Below are 19,443 nucleotides of genomic sequence, written 5' to 3'. Positions count from 1 at the left end.
AACCATTTTAGTCTTTCCTCATACAAGAGGAGTTCCATCCCCTTTACTATCTTGGTCACTCTTCTTTGTACCTTTTGTAGTGACATATCTTTCTTGAGATAAGGAGACCAGAATTGAACGCAATACTCCAGGTGAGGTCGCACCATGGAGCGATACAGGGGCATTATGACATTCTTAGTCTTGTTAACCATCCCTTTTTTAATAATTCCCAGCATCCTGTTTGCTTTTTTGGCCGCCGCTGCACATTGGACAGAAGGTTTTATCGTATTGTCTATAATGATACCCAGATCCTTTCCTTGGGCGCTAATTCCCAAGGTGCATCCTAGCATCCGGTAACTGTTTCAGGTTATTCTTCCCAATGTGCATCACTTTGCATTTGTCCACATTAAATTTCATCTGCCATTTGGATGCCCAGTTTTCCAATTTCCTAAGGTCCGCCTGCAATTTTTCACAATCTGCATGCTTTTCATCAACTTTGAACAGTTTAGTGTAATCTGCAAATTTAATCACCTCACTCGTCATGATCATTTATAAATTAGTTAAATAGCACCGGTCCCGGTACAGACCCCTGCGGCACTCCACTGTTTACTCTCCTCCATTGAGAAAAATGACCATTTAACCCTACCCTCTGTTTTCTATCTGATAATCAAATAAAAAAAATTACTAAAATGAAAGAAAAAAACATTTCTGTGATGTATCTGTTTGATTTTAGCATAGAAGAATTTATCTTTAATTTTTTAATACAGTATTTTGATGTTGATTTTATGTATATTTTAATTCTGTAAACCATCTAGCATGTAGGCGGTATATAAACTTATAAATAAAATAGCAAATGAATGGGAAGGCACTCAAATGCAGAAGTTTGACTGAGAACTGATGGTCCAATGAGTGAGAAAGCACCGGCGCATGCACTGTCCGTCCTGGGCTCTGTGGATAAGAACATAAGAAGTTGCCTCTGCTGGGTCAGACTAGAGGTCCATCGCGCCCAGCAGTCTGCACCCGCGGCGGCCCATCAGGCCCATGACCTGTACGGTGATCTTTGTCTGAACCCTTAAATCCCCCTTGGTTTCTATATATACTCTCTCTATATCCCATCTCTACCTCTATCTGTATCCCTCAATCCCCCTATCTTTCAAGAATTTATCCAATCCTTCTTTAAAACCCCGTAGTATACTCTGTCCTATCACAACCTCCGGCAGTGCGTTCCACATGTGAGAACATGCTCCCTTGGCTAAAAAGAGCTATTGATGCTCCTGTATAAGACTGGTGAGACCTCATTTAGAATATTGTATGCAGCAGACCCTCAATATTAGCGGGGGTTAGGGGCAGAGCCAGCCCGTGAATAGGACAAAATCATGAATAATTTGGGGGGATGGCTCTGACCCACCCCCGCCTCTCTCCTGCATCCTGACCTTACCTGGTGGTCTAGCGGTGATGCAGGACAGGAGCGATCTTCCTACGCTTCTGCCCGTGGAGAGCCCTCATCAAAATGGCTGCCATGACGGCTCTGTACGGGGCAGGAGTATAGGAAGATTGCTCCTGCCCCGTGTCACTGCTAGACCACCAGGTAAGGTCTGGGGGATGTCCAGGGCACGTTTCTCCATTAAAAAACAAGGGGCAAAAAAATCACGAATAACCGAATTCACGAGTGGGGAAACCCCGAATCAGGAGGGGGAGCTTGGAGGTCACACCTTCAAAAAGATATAAAAAGGATGGAGTCAGTCCAGAGGAAGGCTATTAAAATGGTCAGTGGCCTATGTCATAAGCTATATGGGGACAGACTTTGGAGGAAAGGAAGGAGAGGGGAAATATGATAGAGACATATAAACATCTACATGGCATAAATACTATGAGTGATCTGTTTGGGGCAGGAGTGTAGGAAGATTGCTCCTGCCCCGAAAGCCTGCTAGACCACCAGGTAAGGTCTGGGATGCCAGGAGGGAGGCGGGAAGGTCTGGAATGAGGCGGGGGTGGGTCAGAACCGGCCGAAAACATATTCGCAATTTTTTCCACTTTGCGGTCCGGCTTTGCACCCATCCCCCACGAATACCGAGGGAGAAATGTATTTATTTATTTATTTATTCAATTTTCTATACTGTTCTCCCAGGAGAGCCTAGAACAGTTTACATTACTTTATTTCGGATACAAGCATTTTGCCATCTGTCCTGGTGGGCTCACAATCTTTCTAATGTATCTGGGCAATGGGGGATTGGGTGACTTGCCCAGGGTCACAAGGAGCAGCATGGGTTTGAACCCACAACCTCGGGGTGCTGAGGCTGTAGCTTTAACCAATGGGATCAGAAGGCTGCCACGTGAGCGGACTGCTGGGCACGATGGACCACTGATCTGACCTAGCAGCGGCAATTCTTATGTTCAGTATGTACAAGCTGCAGTGTTTCTGTCGGCACCTGTTTCTGTGAATCAGAGATTTTGGGAGTTCTTTAAAAAGGGGTTTTTAGATGGTTTCCCTGTATGCCCTATGCCCTTCCCCCCATCCTAAAATCTCTGTTTTTGAGAGTTCTCTGTGGTTTTCCCAGATTATTTTTAGTCAAAACAGGCCTTCAGTGGGCATCTTGGATTTTTCCAGATTTGATTTTAAAGTTATTTTTCATACTTGCCAGATTCATTTTTGAAAAAAAAACCACATAGATGACATTCCCAGGGCAGGGTGGGTTGCATTCATGCCTCATTTAGGGCGGATGGCTGTCGGATACGCAGCCTGTTCCACGTGCGCTGCAGCCTGTGAGGGGGGGCGAGGTTTACTCAAATGCGGTGCCTTTAAACTCCGGGGAGGATCTTCAAGTGCCTTCTGCCCTGAATCCCTCAAAATTGGCTCCGGCAATAAACCTAAATCTTCCAGGCATTCCAAATCTGAGACACGGAACTCGGCTCCTGCCGCAGAGGATGGTTTTCCCTCAGAATTTGTGAATATACTTTATCAGGCATACTTAGTTAAAAAGTCTTTGCCTTTTTTCCCTTCCACTGACCTCTACCGGTCACAGGGACCTCTGCTTCGAGGGACCAGGGTCTGTCTTCTTGACTTACTGTGGGGGTACTGGGGAGTATGTTGACTCTGCCCACAGTTGCACCAGACACACTTTCCATTCCTCTGCTTTCGCAGGGTGGCACTGTGGCAGCCATGGATGTGGCAAATCTAGCGGATCTCCAGGTTCCAAACTCAAGTGAAGCCCGTGATTTGGGGGAGGACCCCACGATGTGCTGATTCTTTAAACCCACGCACCTTATGGATTTAATTTCTGAATTTCTCAGGAATTGAAGCTGCAGTCGGAACAGCCGGTCATTGCTGAATGTTTTCTCATGAGTGACCATAGGCAACAATCTGCCTCTTTTCGTGATCATTCTGAAATTGTTCGGATTCTTACATCTGGGACACTCCGGGAGGGTCCCTTGAAATGTACTTGGGCCATGGTGCAGCTTTATCCCATGGTGAATGGATTTAACAAGCACTTTGTTTCTCCGAAGGTGGATTCTTCAGTGGCACAGGTCACCAAGTGCACATCTCTCCCCAGTGATGGGGGGTGGGGGGGTACTAAAGAATGTCCAGGACTGATGCATGGATTTCATCCTTAAGCGTCTATTTGATTCAGCCACGTGTCTGGGGCATGCCATTCCAAGCTGCGACATAATCCTGACACTGGTGCTCCATGATTTGGATTTTCTTATCTCCGGAGTGGATTACATGGCTGATGCCTTGAATGACATCTTGAAAGTTTTCGCCAAGCTGAGCGCCTGTTCTTTTTCAGCTCGCTGAATGCTCTGGATCCAGCAATGGTCTGGGGATTCATCTTCTAAGGTTACATTGAGCCGGTTGCCCTTTAAGAGTCATCTTTTGTTCGGCCAAGGTCTGGATTACCTTATGGCCAGTGTTCAGGATCGTAAACCCAAGGCATTGCCTGGGAGCAGATTCCACCCTTCTAGGAGTTCTGGACGTTCTAATTTTCATCCCTTCTGGTGTTCTTTTCCGTACTCGGGTACTTCCGCAGGACAATGGTCCTCTTCGTCTGCCAGACCACACTTCAGTGGGCCCCACCGCTAGCAGTCCACAGCAAATCAGCCGGCAGCTTCCACTAAGAAACAGTTCTGATGCCAGGCTGATGTCTTCGCGCACTGGGGGACAGTTGTTGACTTTTCTAGCAGAATCAAGGTTTCAGGGTATATTAGTATTTGATCAAATCGTTTAACAAGTGTTTCTAAGAGAAATACACCAATAAAAATATAAGAACATTAAATATAATAATAATAATAATTTATTTCTTATATACCGCTATACCGTGAAGTTCGAAGCGGTTTACAATAAAGATACATTTGACAGTACATGGGTTAGAAACGGTTTACAATAAAGATACGTTTAGTCAGTACATGGGATGCAAGTGGTTTACATTAAGATTCATTTTGTCAGTACATGGGATACAAGTGGGTTACAGTAAAGATATATCCTACAACCCCCAAAAAACTAATCTCAATAAAAACATTAAAACAAAACGAATACATAAACTAACTAGTATTAAGGAGAAGGGGAAGATAACATATATGGAAGGCACAGTAGGGATAGGGTTTGGAAGAATTTAAGAGAGGAATTGCAATAGCATTTGGGGGGAGCTATAGGTCCAAAAGGACCCGGTGGTGATAGTCGTCCATCGATGGTAAAAATGATGGAGACGACCTCTGATGGGAAAAACAGGGGAGGGCAGAAAGATGGTAGTTATGCTCTCTACGAGACAGTCAAAAAGGCTGAGGAGCCTTGGGTACAGCAGATGTGGAAGGCTTTTGCTGCTGCTCTTAACAGCTGACGGTGCCTGTTTCGGTGGGTAACGCCGCTGATAGATCAAAGGTGGGCGTGATGGATGAGGAGGAGCAGGCTTGGGCTTCGGACGGAGAATGGACTGGAAAGACTTCTCATGGTCCGACAGCTTCTTGGTCGCCGCCTCGATGGACTCATCGAAGAGGTCAGCTCCAGCACATGGGACGTTAGCCAGCCTGTCCTGAAGATTCGGGTCCATATCGATGGTTCGAAGCCATGCCAGGTGTTGCATGGCCACCGAACAAGCAGCAGCCCTCGCCGAGAGCTCAAAAGCAAGACTGCATCATCTGGAGCCTCAGTTGGGATAACGAAGCCAGAACCTCCGAGTACTCGAAGCGAGCTTGGGAGTCCAAATATGGCAGAAACTTTTGCAGAACTGAGAGGAAAAACTCGAAGTAGGTGGCAAAATGAAAACTGTAATTGAGGACTCGAGAGGCCATCATCGAGTTCTGGTAGATGTGCCTGCCAAATCTGTTCATGGTCTTGCTCTCCCAGCCAGGTGGAACGGTGGCATAGACCTAGGAAGGGTGAGACTGCTTCAGGGAAGATTCCACCAGCAGAGACTGATGAGAGAGCTGAGCCCCATCGAATCCCTTGTGGTGAACCCTGCGGTACCTGGCATTCAATTTACCCGGAACAGCTGGGATGGAGTAAGGAGTCTTGAAGCAGCGCATGAAGGTCTGGTCCAGCAGCTTATGCAAAGGAAGCCGGAGGGACTCCGCAGTTGGTTGAGGGAGATGCATCATCTCTAAATATTCCTTTGAAAATTTGGACCCCGTGTCCAGGGTAATGTCCAAATCTACAGCCATCTGTCGCAGGAAAGAGGAAAACGACAGCTGGTCAGCCAGCGCTGGGCCTCGAGAAGAATTTGAGGACGATGAGGCATCCGGGTCCAACTAGGCAGGGGATCGGCAGGGAGATAAAGATCCCAAAGTGTCTTCGAGCTCCGGCATAGGAGGAGGTGAAGACTCCTGAGGCAAATAGTCGATGAAAGGCTGCTTCCATCGAGGCGAGTCACGGCTCGATGAATGCCTCGAGCGACGACCCGAACTGTGCCTGGAAGTCGGCCTCGACCATCGAGGCGAGCGAGGCACCGACGAGGCTTTTAGCGAATGAATGGGACTGGAGGCGGTGGATCAAAGCAGAGGTGGCTGAGTAGACGCACCTCGAGGCACTCGCCAAGCCTCGAGGTTCGGCATCGAGGGCATCGGGTCCAGAGGAGGCCCTCGCAGAGATTCGGCTCCCGGCATCGAGGGAATCGGTTCCAAGGGAGGCATGGGCAAAGACTCTGCTCCTTGCGATGCATGCATCGATGCCAGACCAGACACTCGCAGAGACTCGGCTCCCTGCAGCGAGAGTGTATGACGAGGCACCGGAGGCGGCTCGACCTCGCGGGAGGCCCCCACGTGCCCAGGCTGGATTTGAGAAAGAAGCTTCGGCCCCATGGTAGTAAAGAGCTCAATAAACTGCTTCTCCAGCAAGGTCTGGAATGACGCTGGCAAGGAGGGATCCGCATCCGAGATGGAACCTCCTGCACGGACATCGTGATCCTTGCCCTTAGAAGCCTTGGGCTCCTTGAGCACCACAGGGGGAATGGGCTGCTTAGCTACCTGACCTGAGGAGACAGAGGAAGGCCCCGCAGCTGGCGGCGAAGTCGAAGCCGGCCAAACGAAGCAGGCTTGAGGAGACTCGGGGCCACAGAGGTGGAAGATGGAAGAGTCGAGGTGGAAGTCGAAGGCTTGGCGCTCTTCGATGAGGTCAGCTCCGACGAAGCCTCCATGCTGAACAGCAACTCCCACAAGAAACGCACGTGCTGTAAGTGTGGAGCAAGGCCGGCACGATTTCGGAAGGTGTTGAGGCCCGAGACACTGCAGACAATGTCGATGAGGGTCCGTCAGCAAAATCGCACGCTGGCACTTGACACACTTCTTAAAACCGGTGATAGGCTGGGACATAGGCCGAAAAAGCTCCGCCGCTAGGTCAAAGCTGCGGGGCTGCAGCCACGTGGCCTGCCCGGTCGAACGGAAGGAAAAAAATTTTTTTTTTTTTTTAAAGAATAAAATACGACGAAAATCAATGATTCTGAGGTAAAAGAACCCAAAACCGCGGATTTAGAAGGCACAAGGGAAGTTACTTCGCGCAGAGAGTCGAAGAAGGACTTCTCGGCTCCGCGGAAAAGTAAGAACTGAGGAGACACGCCCAGTACATCGGGCAGGAAGGCACTCGTACATGTGCGGTGTGGGCGACTCAAAACTTCTAAAGTTTCTACAAGCAAGTATGCTTGTGAGACGTCCGCATCGGGGCTCCGTCGGATGACGTCACCCACTAGTGAGAATACCTGCCTGCTTGTCCTGGGATAACAGGTTATCAGAGACCTTCTGGCCACTCCGATTCCGACAGCATGGCAGTATCTCCAGGTTCTGGGGACCATGGTGGCAATGATTGATGTGGACCCATGGGCCAGAGCCCATCTGCATCCGCTGCAGGAGGTTCTGCTTTCACACTGGAATCAAGACCCGTTACATGCACCCCTGCCCTGGTCGGTGGTGGCATGCAACAGTCTAGCGTGGTGGATATGTCCTCTTTCACTGTCCAGGGGCTTTCTGCTTCAGATCTTGGATTGGATGATCCTGTCGATGGATGCAAGCCTAAAGGCTGGGGAACAGTGTACATGACTATCCTGGTTCAGGGCTGGATAGGCGCCATCAAGAATGCAAGTGGTCGATCATTCGCCTGGAACTGCGGATGATTCGGCTGGCCCTTTTCCACGTCCATCATAGAGCAATCTGGGTGTTCTCAAATAATGCCACGGTGGTGGCTTACGTCAGTTGTCAGGGGGCACGAAGAGTCCCTCTCTGGGCATGGAGGCTCAGCTGCTCTTTTGGTGGTCAGAGAGGCACCTTGTGGCGCTGTCTGCCGCGCATGTAACAGGAGTGGACAATGTTCAAGCAGATTTTCTAAGTCATCAGAATCTGGACCCCAGAGAGTGGTCACTCTCCCAAAGAGCGTTCAATTGCATAGTGGATCAGTGGGGGTGCCCCATGTTCAACCTCATGGCAATGGCGACCAACAAAAAAGCTGATTGGTTCTTCAGTCATCGAGAGGCAGGCAGCGAAAGCCTGGATGCTCTGATTTAGCCCTGGCCCCGGGAGGGGCTTTGTCTTCCCTCCATAGCTCAAAATAGGGTGTCTGTTGAGGTTCTGGGAAAGATGTTAGAGGCGCTGATAAAGGACCGCATTATCGATCACCTTGAAGGACACAAACTGATGAGGACCAGCCAGCACAGCTTCAACAAAGGAAGATCTTTGTTGACAAACTTACTGCACTTCTTCGAGGGAGTAAATAGGCAGATAGACAAGGGTGACCCATTCGACATCGTATATCTAGGTTTTCAGAAGGCGTTCAACAAGGTTCCACATGAATGCCTACTTCGAAAAATTGCGAGCCATGGGATCGAGGGTGATATACTCACGTGGATTAAAAACTGGTTGGCGGATAGGAAACAGAGAATGGGGTTAAATGGACAATACTCGGACTGGAAAAGCATCATGAGTGGAGTGCCTCAGGGTTCAGTGCTCGGGCCTGTGCTCTTCAACATATTTATAAACAACCAAGAAATTGGCATGACAAGTGAGGTGATTAAATTTGCGGATGATACAAAGTTATTCAGAGTAGTGAGGACACAGAAGGATTGCGAAGACCTACAACGAGACATAAACACACTTGAGGAATGGGCCGCAAAATGACAAATGAGGTTCAACGTGGATAAGTGCAAGGTGATGTATGTCAGTAACAAAAATCATAGAAACATAGAGAAACATAGAAAATGATGGCAGAAAAGGGCTATAGCCCACCAAGTCTGCCCATTCCAAATACCCACCCCCCCGAATTCACTCCCTTAGGGATCCTACGTGAGTATCCCATTTTCTCTTAAAATCTGACACGCTGCTGGCCTCAATCACCTGCAGTGGGAGTTTGTTCCAATGATCCACCACTCTTTCGGTGAAGAATTACTTTCTGGAGTCGATATGAAACTTCCCTCCCCTGATTTTCAGCGGATGCCCTCTGGTGGTCGTGGGTCCCATGAGACAGAAGATCTCATCTTCCGACTCGATATGTCCCGTGATGTACTTAAATGTTTCAATCATGTCTCCTCTCTCTCTTCGTTCCTCAAGTGAGTACAGTCGCAGTTTACTCAGTCTTTCTTCATACGTGAGATCCTTGAGCCCCAAGACCATCCTGGTGGACATTCTCTGGACCGACTCAATTCTCAGCACATCCTTCCGGTAATGTGGTCTCCAGAATTGAACACAATACTCCAAGTGAGGTCTCACCATGGATCTGTATAATGGCATCATGACTTCAGGTCTTCTGCTGACGAAACCCCTACGGATACAACCCATCATTTGTCTTGCCCTGGAGGAAGCCTTCTCCACTTGATTGGCAGCCTTCATGTCATCACTAATGATCACCCCTAGATCACGTTCCGCATTGGTCCTGACCAGTGTTCCCGCTAAGCTGCGCTGGCGTGCGCTGGCGCACAAAATATTACATCGCAGCGCACAAGTTTCACGTCACAGCGCACACTCGAGCGGAGGTGAGAGGAAGCGGCGGCGGTCTGCCCTGATCGCCTAAGATGCAGCAGCGGCGGCTCCTTTCATGATCCCCGTAAATTACGGGGATCATGAAAGGAGCCGCCGCTGCTGCATCTTAGGCGATCAGGGCAGACCGCCGCCGCTTCCTCTCACCTCCACTCGAGTGTGCGCTGTGACGTGAAACTTGTGCGCTGCGATGTAATATTTTGTGCGCCAGCGCACGCCAGCGCAGCTTAGCGGGAACACTGGTTCCTGACCAAGGTCTCACCATTTAGTGCATAAGTTCTGTGTGGGTTTTTCTTACCCAGGTGCATTACCTTACATTTTTTAGCATTGAAGCCCAGCTGCCAAGTTGCTGACCATCATTCCAGTAGCAGTAGGTCCTGTGTCATATTATCAGGTAAAATGCTTTTACCTACTATGTTGCAAAGTTTGGCGTCATCGGCGAACAGTGATACCCTTCCTCTAAGTCCTTGCGTCATATCTCTTATGAACAAGTTGAAAAGAATCGGGCCCAAGACCGAGCCCTGCGGCACTCCACTGATCACGTCTGACGTTTTGGATGGGGTACCGTTTACCACCACCCTCTGAAGTCTACCGCTCAGCCAATCCCCAACCCATGTAGTTAGAGTGTACCCTAATCCTATCGATCTCAGCTTGTTCAATAACCTTCGGTGTGGGACGCTATCAAAAGCTTTACTGAAGTCCAAATATACCACGTCCAGTGACTCTCCGGCATCCAGTTGTCTAGTAACCCAGTCAAAAAAGCTGATTAGGTTAGATTGGCAGGATCTACCCTGGGTGAATCCGTGTTGGTGGGGATCACGTAGGTTTTCCTCATCTAGGATTGTGTCAAGATTCCGTTTGATCAGTGTTTCCATGAGTTTGCACACTATAGACGTGAGACTCACTGGTCTGTAGTTTGCTGTCTCTGTCCTGCAGCCCTTATTATGGAGTGGGATTACGTTGGCGGTTTTCCAGTCCAAGGGGACTCTTCCTGTGCGTAGGGAAAGATTGAAAAGCACAGATAATTGTTCCGCCAGGACTTCACTTAACTCCCTAAGCACCCTGGGGTGTAGGTTGTCCGGTCCCATGGCTTTGTTTACTTTGAGTCTTGATAGTTCGTAGTAGACGCTACTGGGCGTAAACTCAAAATCTTGAAACGGGTCTTTCTGGCTGTCTCCCGTCTGAAGCTGTGGACCATCTCCCGGCGCTTCACAGGTGAAGAATGAGCAGAAGTATTCGTTTAGTAGTTCTGCCTTGGAAGAATCTGCATGAATACAGGATATCCGGTGCTATACTCAGAGAGAGCCCCCAGGAAAGAGACTTTGGAGTACTTGTAGACAAGTCAACGAAACCGTCCACGCAATGCACGGCGGCAGCAAAAAGGGCAAACAGAATGCTAGGAATGATTAAGAAGGGTATCACAAACAGATCTGAGAAGGATATCATTCCGCTGTACCAGGCCATGGTACGCCCCCACCTGGAATACTGTGTCCAACACTGGTCGCCGTACATGAAAAAGGACATAGTACTACTTGAAAGGGTCCAGAGGAGAGCGACAAAAATGGTTAAGGGACTGGAGGAGTTGCCGTACAATGAGAGACTAGAGAAACTGGGCCTCTTCTCCCTTGAAAAGAGGAGACTGAGAGGGGATATGATCGAAACATTCAAGATATTGAAGGGAATTGACTTAGTAGAGAAAGAGAGAGGGCACTCACTAAAGTTAAAAGGGGATAGATTCCGTACAAACGTGAGGAAGTTCTTCTTCATCCAGAGAATGGTAGAAATCTGGAATGCTCTTTGAGAGGCTGTTATAGGGGAAAGCATCCTTCAGGGATTCAAGAAAAGGTTAGACAAGTTCCTCTGGACCAGAATATACGCAGGTAAGGCTAGACTCAGATAGGGCACTGGTCTCTGACCTAAGAGCCGCTGCATGAGCGGACTGCTGGGCACAATGGACCACTGGTCTGACCCAGCAGCAGCAATTATATTCTTATGGATAGCAGACCATGAAGATCTGGTGATTCTGGTGGCATCCGATTGGCCGAGGCAGCCATGGTATGCTAACTTGTTTCGGCTCCAGCAGGATCGGGAGCTCCAGTTACCTTGTCATTCTTGCCTCCTCACACAGGGTCCAATTGCGATGCAGGATCCAACTGCTTTGATCTTACAGCATGGCTTTTTAGCGCGCAGTCTTGACTTGGCCGGGGCTATTCTTCGGCGGTGATTGCCATGTTGCTTCATAGCAAACAAAAGTCCACAGTGGCGGTCTAAGCGAAGGCTTGGAGATGTTACCAGACTTGGTGCACCCTGAGACAGATGGACCCTTCTCTTCCATCGATTCCTCAGGTCCTGGAGTTTCTGCAGGATGGCCTGAAGAAGGTTCTAGCAGTAGCTTCGCTCTGGGTTCAGATTACTGGTCTTTCATATATGGGCCTTCCTTCCCTGAGGGACTCCTTGGCAGTTCATCCGGATGTGGTTCATTTTCTGCAGGGCACGTTACGACTAAAGCCTCCCTTGTGCCTTCCCTGTCTGTCCTGGAACCTTAATATGGTTCTTCACTCTCTTGCTCGTCCCCTGTATGAGCCTCTAGATCTGGCGTCTCAGAGCTTCAGGTTCTTTCCTGCAGGGATCCCTTTCTGCGTATTACAGATTCTGCAGTGATGCTGCATACATAGAAACATAGAGTATGATGGCAGAAAAGGGCCATCGGCCCAACAAGTCTGCCCACTCGAATAACCCTCCCCCCTAAACACTCCCTCGAAGTGACCCCACATGTTTGTCCCATTTTTTCTTAAAGTCGAGCAAGTTGGCCTCAACTACCTGAAGTGGTAGATCATTCCATCGATCAATCACCCTTTCAGTGAAGAAATACTTCTTGATGTCACCATGAAATCTCCCACCCTTGATTTTTAACGGATGCCCTCTTGTAGTCGTAGGTCCTGTGAGGAAAAAGATGTCTTCTTCTACCTCAATACGGCCAGTAACATATTTGAACGTCTCTATCATGTCACCCCTCTCTCTGCATTCCTCGAGAGTGTATAGATGCAACTTACCTAGGCGTTCTTCATATGGGAGATCCTTGAGTCCTGAGACCATCCTAGTGGCCATTCGCTGAACTGATTCCATTCTCAGCACATCCTTTTGATAGTGTGGCCTCCAAAATTGAACACAATATTCTAGATGGGGTCTCACCATGGACCTGTACAACAGCATTATAACTTCAGGCTTTCGGCTAACAAAACTTCTTTGGATGCAACCCAGCATTTGTCTAGCCTTGGACGAAGCTTTCTCCACTTGATTGGCAGTCTTCATATCTTCACTAATGATTACTCCCAGGTCCCGTTCTGCAACAGTTCTTGCTAAGGTCTCACCATTTAGGGTGTAAGTTCTGCATGGGTTTCCACTACCAAGGTGCATAACCTTGCACATTTTGGCATTAAAACTCAGTTGCCAAATATTAGACCATTTTTCCAGTAAAAGTAGGTCCAGTGTCATAGTGTCGGGCACGGTTACTCTGCCCACTACGTTGCACAGTTTAGCGTCATCGGCAAATAACGCAATTTTGCCTCGAAGTCCCTGAGGCAGGTCCTGTACAAAGATATTAAATAGGATTGGACCCAAGACTGAGCCCTGCGGCATTCCACTGATCTCTTCCGACGTTTCAGAGGGAGTACCATTTACCACACCCTTTGAAGTCTGCCACTGAGCCAGTCTTTAACCCATGCAGTCAATGTTTCTCCTAATCCCAACGAACTCATCTTGTTCAATAACCTACGGTGTGGGACACTATCAAAAGTCTTACTGAAGTCCAAATATACAACATCCAGGGACTCTCCTTTATCTAGCTTTTTCGTTACCCAGTCAAAGAAGCTAATTAGATTGGATTGGAAGGACCTTCCCTTTGTAAATCCATGCTGGTGGGGATCCCTCAGTCATTTAGAATCGTATCTAATTTGTGTTTAATCAATGTTTCCATAAGTTTACACACTATTGATGTGAGACTGACCGGTCTGTAATTTGCAGTCTCTGACCTGCAACCCTTTTAGTGGAGCTATTGACATCAGATGTTTTCCAGTCCAATGGGACTTTTCCCATGCTTAGTGGTTTCCGCTTTCCATGTGAATCAGGAAGTCCTGGTTTGAGGGAGCAGGACCGGGTATTGCGGTCCTTGGACATGCGCAGACTTTTGTTGCGGTATCAGGAGGTCACTGAGTTTTACCTCTCTGACCACCTGTTTGTTCTGACGGGTCCTGCCCGCATAGATGGTCCAGCCTATAAGGCTACCATTTTCAGGTGGATTTGCATGGCCATTTCTGTGGTTTATGTAGCGGCTGGAAAGAAGCCCCCCAGGATACCCTCAGTGTGCAGGCTCATTCGATCAGAGGAGTTTTCTTCTCTTGGACAGAGTCATCGGCTGTGTCTCTGAATGAGATTTGTAGGGGCACTACCTGGTCCTCCTTGCATACATTCACCAAGTTTTACAGGATCGATGTGGTGGCCAAGCAGGTTGCTGCTTTTGGATCCTATGTCTTGGCAGCGGGCTCGTCAGTCCCACACTGAATTTTCAGGACTGCTCTGTTTCGTTCTACTGGTCCTGGAATAAAGTGGGATTGTACAAGAATGAAAGATTAGGTTCATACCTTTGCTAGTCTTCCTTCATGTAAATCCTTACTTTGTTCTTAACCTGCCCTATACTTGCTGATTCGCCGCTTGTCTACCTTACAAGTACTGGTAAGCTGGATTTCTGTTTCTGTCCAGCCTTTATAAGAGTGCCATCAGACTGGGTTTAGCACTTAATTTGGAGGGTTCCCTAGTTCAGGCACCTGAAAGTGCAGGCTGTGTCTCCTTATAGCACTGTTTTATTCCGGTTTCAACATTTTATAACCTGTTATTTCATTTTGCATTGTTGTTGCGTTTGTTTATATGAGCAGAATTGATTTGTTTGCCGGGGAGTTTCCCGTTCCTCTCTCTCTCTTGTTCTTTACAGATGTTCCTGGCTACTTTAAGACTGAATGCTGTACACAGGGGCATGCTCAATGATAAGGTATGAAAGGGAGGGGGTAAAAGCCTCTGAAGTTTTGAGGCTTCCTACAGATCCTGGCGGCTAGAAGGAAATAACCCACTGGTCATGGAATAAAGTGAGAATTTACAAGAAAGAAGATTAGCAAAGGTAAGAACCTAATCTTTTGTTACATTAGTATTCTCTAACAGCAATTACACATGTAATTGTCATCATAGAGTTCTCGCTTAGCACCCAGTATCTAGCAATCTGTAGAGAATTACCCCTGTAGTGGTTGGTCGGTAGCACAAGGCTCTTCGTGTTCTTCACATCAGAGAGGGAAGAACTAAGCTCTACATGAAAAATAATAATAATAATAACAGTTTATATACCGCAATACTGTTAAGTTCTATGCGGTTTACAATAGATTAAGTGAGATACAAATTGATTGAATTTAAGAGGGGGGAAGAGGAGAGTTAATAGGACCGGAAATGCATTGTTGAGGAGAAAGAGATTAATAGGACAGAGGAATCACTATGGAGGAGAAAGAAGATGAGTGGGTCAGTTGTCTAGATACTTTAGGAACATATGAGTTTTTAGACGTTTTCTGAATTCCTCATAAGTAGTGGGCGAAAGCAGTTGATCTAGGTCTTTACCCCACAATGCTGCTTGATGTGAAAGAAGGTGTTCATGGTGTTTTTTCAGTTTACAACCTCTAACTGGGGCGGAAACGAAGTAGGAATGAGAGCTTCTCTTGTGTCTGTTGGCAGAGAAGGAGAAAAGGTCAATTATGTATTTAGGGGCAAGCCGTTTAGCGCTTTAAAGCAGAAGCAGGCGAATTTAAACTTTATGCGTGCTTCCATTGGTAGCCAATGTAGCTGCCGGTAGTAGGGTGATAAATGATCGAATTTCTTTAGTCCGAAGATTAATCTGACCGCTGCATTTTGCATTAGTTGTACACGTCGCATATTTTTTGGGGAAATAGCTAAGTAGGCGATGTTACAGTAGTCAAGTTGACTTAGTACAAGAGATTGGACCAGGGTTCTGAATGCCGACGTATTGAAATAAGCTTTAATGGATCTGAGTTTCCAGAGAGTGAAGAAACCCTTTCTGATTAAGGAGTCCACCTGGTCTTTCATGGTTAGGCATTGATCTAGAGTTACGCCTAGTATCTTTATGGTGGGCTGGATGGGGTGATTAAGTTCATTGATGCATAGAGGTGTTTTGGTGTCAAACAGATGTGGTGAAGCAATGAAGAATTTTGTTTTTTCTGAATTAAGTTTGAGCTTGAAGTTTATCATCCATTGCTCCATCATGTTTATGGCTTCTGAAGCCTTGGGAATAGTTTCCGAGATAGAGTCAGCAAATGGGATTATAATCGTGAAGTCATCTGCATAACTGAATAGTTTTATCCCCAGCTGAGTTAATTGCAAGCTCAGAGAGGACATATAGACGTTAAATAGCAATGGAGACAATGGTGACCCTTGTGGCACACCGGATGGATTGCTCCAGGTATCGGAAAGCTCATACCTGATAGGTGCGGGATGTAAGGAAGCCACAAAACCAGTTCAGCAACTCGTCTTTGATACCAATGGTTTCTAGGCATTGTAGAATTTTCCTGTGGTCTACCAGGTCAAAGGCTGAACTCATATTGAATTGCATAACCAATGCATTGAGGCCCCTGCTAAACAGTAGGTGCAGGTTGTCTAAAATAGCTGCAATTACTGTCTCCGTACTGAATAAAGGTCTGAAACTGGATTGGGTTTCGTGTAGAAGAGAGAACTGATTAAGATAGTCCATCAGTTGGGTATGTACTAGTCCCTCCATGATTTTTACAATAAACGGAATGGATGCTACCGGTCTGTAGTTGGTTATTAGGGCTGAGGGTTCTTTGCAATTTTTTAGAATTGGGGTTATTATTATGTGACCGTTATTAGAGAGGAACTTCCCATTTTTAAAGTTGTGGGCCAGGTATTGTAGCAGCGATAGTTTGAATTGTAATGGTTCCGCTTTCATAATTTCTGGGGGGGCATGAGTCCAGAACGCAATAAGTTTTAGAGTATTTGTTGTATAGTTTGGTGTAATCACTCCATTTTAGGTCTTGAAAGGAGCTCCAGATCATGTCTGCTGATATGTCATTTCCTTGGGTGTTAGCTATTTGATGATCATTAGGGTCGTTTGTTGAGCAGTGGTTTCTAAGGTTTTTAATTTTTGAATCGAAGTGCAGCGCTAAGTTATTCGCAGAGGGTAACTTAGTGCTGTGTGTGGGTATAGTGTATCGAGTGGTGTCGAATAAATTTGTGACAAGGTTGAATAGCTCTTTTGTATTGATTCCTTGCGAATCATTGCAAGATGAGTTAATTTTAGTGGAGTAGAATGCTTTACGTTTGTCTTTTATCATTTGTTTGTATATTTTTATAATAGCTCTCCATTTGTTATGGTCTGCTGATTCTCCTGTTTTTTTTCCAGGTTCTTTCCAATTGTCTGGCTAGTTGTTTCGTTTTTAGAAGTTCGATGTCGAACCATTTGTTATATTTGTTTGCATTGCTTTTGCTGTTACGTTTGGGGGCAATTTTATCTAGAATGGATGTGCTGGTTATCATCCAGTGATCCTAGAAATCGATTCCTTCTATCTCCGTTTGCAGTTCGTAGTGCGACCAGTATTCTTCTGGATTAATATAGCCTCTTGTGTGGTGTTCTCTTTTTATCATTGGATGTGTTTTAGTTTTACTATAAGGCCAAATTAACTTGAAATAATAAGTAAAATGGTCAGACCAGATATCATGGCACCAGAAGCCTTGCGGTAGAGAGATGACAGGGTCTGGGATTTGCTTTATGGACATGGCTACCACATCTAAATGATGACCTTTTTCATGTGTTTGTGTGGGTAAAGGGAGATTGTAGTAGAGTAGGAATAGAAAGTGTTTAAAATCTTTCGCGTTTGTGTTGTCCTCTTCATCTAAGTGTATGTTTATATCTCCTGCAATGATATTGTAGGAAGGACCAATTGAATTTTGTAGGACAAATTCACAGAAGTCTTCTTTGGCTTTTGGCCAGCTTTTTGGTGGGACATAGAATAATATGCAGGATAGGGATTCTTCTAACTGGCAGTTGCTAATTTTGCAGGCTAAAATTTCTAGTTGGTTGGTCACTTTGGAATCTAGTAATTCGAACTCAAAACCTTCTTTAAGAATAATTGCTAATCCTCCTCCTTTTTTTCCCGGGCGGTTTAGCGTAAGGATTTTGAAATTGTCTGGTAGGAGGTCAATTATTATTGGATCATCTTCCAATAGTAGCCATGTTTCAGTTAGAAAAAGACAGGCTATTTGCTTGCTAATGATCCAATCATTAATTAGGAAGGCTTTATTCCTGACAGATCTAGTATTGAGATATGCACAGGGAATAGATGCGGATGTGGTAGGTTCGGTAGAGGTAGTGGTTTTGATGGGTTTTATTTGCCTTATTCTTTTTTTGAGGGTTCGTTGATGTCTTCTTTTATTTGAGATGGCATTAATGTGATTTGTTGTGTTTTCTTGTGGGTTAGTGATGTGTAAAATAGATGGATCAGGGTAGTTGATTGATTGCAATTGTGGGTGGAGTGAATTAACGTCTTTGATGTTGCCACTTATCAGGCAGATTAGTAAAATCAGTAGGAGATTCATGTTTGCAGTGTAGAGTATTTCTTCCTGATTCAGAAATTGTGTTGGTTTCCCTGCAGATTCTTGATTTATAGTTTGTATGGTTGTTTAGTGGATTGGTATAGTTCTTGAAGGTGACCCAAGTGGCTATAGTGCTTAAGCAGTCCTACTGCGGTCACTAGTAATTACACATGCATCTAACAATTACATAGGCCTCTAACAATTACACATGCATCTGACAATTATATATGTCTCTGGCGGTAACACATGCCTCTAACAGTTGCGCATGCCTCTACAGTTCTTAAGCAGTCCTAGTGCCAATCGCTAAAAGTTATACATGCATTTAAAGCCTGGCCTGGTAAGGAGGAGGGGGGAGGGATTGAGAACCCTGGAAATTTTTGGACTTGACGAGGGACGCTGGGAAACTGTGGGGCAGGGAGGGGGGTTAGCTACCCTGTGGAGTAGGTGGGAGGAGAATGAAATCCGTGCAAGCAACATTGAACTATGGAGACAACCAAAATAAAAGGACCATATGTTATGTGATCAGTGTAATTAAAAAGTCCTTTATTGAAACTAATGCTGTTTCTCAGAGGTTGTTTTAGTGCCAATGAAGGTTTGGTGTTTACATGTGGTCTCATTGCTATATTCAGATAAGACAGCTTGAGGTACACGAATTGCTTGAACATATCATTGGTAGACTGATGATGCAGGCTTTTGGGCCAAAACATGACTTTGTCGAGTCCTCCATAACTAACTGAACAGCATTGGTTCTTCACATTCTTCTACATATACTACTGCCTCTTACAGCTGAATCTAGATACACAAAATCTGAACATAGATCTCTGCATTTCTCCTCACATCTTTGCAAATAGCGATCTTCTGTGTTTTTTTTTCCTGGGGTTTACCTTCCATTCCCCTCAGGATCTGCCGTAATAGAATTAAAAAAGGCATTACAACATTACTAGGGTGAGAGAGAGGAAATATGGCTCAAATAGTCTTGAAGTTTGATTGTTGCAGTTGTTGGGTTTGTGATTCGTAGGTATCATGCAGCCAGACCACAGGTTGGATTTTTGAGCCTTGCTGGTTTGGGTAGTAGTTTGGATTGTTGCAAGTTTTTTGTGTTGGACGTAGGGGAAGAACTTTGTGTTTTGAGTAAGTATGGCCCTCTACTCAGAATGGTATGGAACGACTAAGGAAAAAAAAAAAGCTGACTTGGATAAGAATGATATTCCACAGCTTCTACAGGTCACAGATAAAATATATTATCACATGTGGACAGAAATAAGAATATAAGAGTTGCCATGCTGGGATAGACTAAAGGTCCATAAACCCAGTATCCTGCTTCCAACAGTGGTTAACCCAGCTCACAAGTACCTGGCAAGA

The 19,443-nt window shown here is 46.1% G+C and overlaps 1 protein-coding gene across 2 annotated transcripts in view; it reads right to left on the bottom strand.

The window, feature by feature from the left end:
* Window positions 1–18,699: 18,699 nt before the first annotated feature.
* Window positions 18,700–19,443, bottom strand: part of LOC117353600 (cytochrome P450 11B, mitochondrial-like) — a 122,026-nt gene continuing 121,282 nt past the window's right edge. For both annotated transcript variants that reach the window (XM_033929733.1, XM_033929735.1), the window contains one exon: window positions 18,700–19,249. In XM_033929733.1, coding sequence (XP_033785624.1) covers window positions 19,103–19,249 — 147 coding nt within the window. In that variant the 3' untranslated portion in view covers window positions 18,700–19,102. The remainder of the gene's footprint in view (window positions 19,250–19,443) is intronic.

Source organism: Geotrypetes seraphini, chromosome 2 (assembly GCF_902459505.1).
Source record: "Geotrypetes seraphini chromosome 2, aGeoSer1.1, whole genome shotgun sequence".
Classification (NCBI taxonomy): domain Eukaryota; kingdom Metazoa; phylum Chordata; class Amphibia; order Gymnophiona; family Dermophiidae; genus Geotrypetes; species Geotrypetes seraphini.
This window is presented reverse-complemented; position numbering and strand designations above follow the sequence as displayed.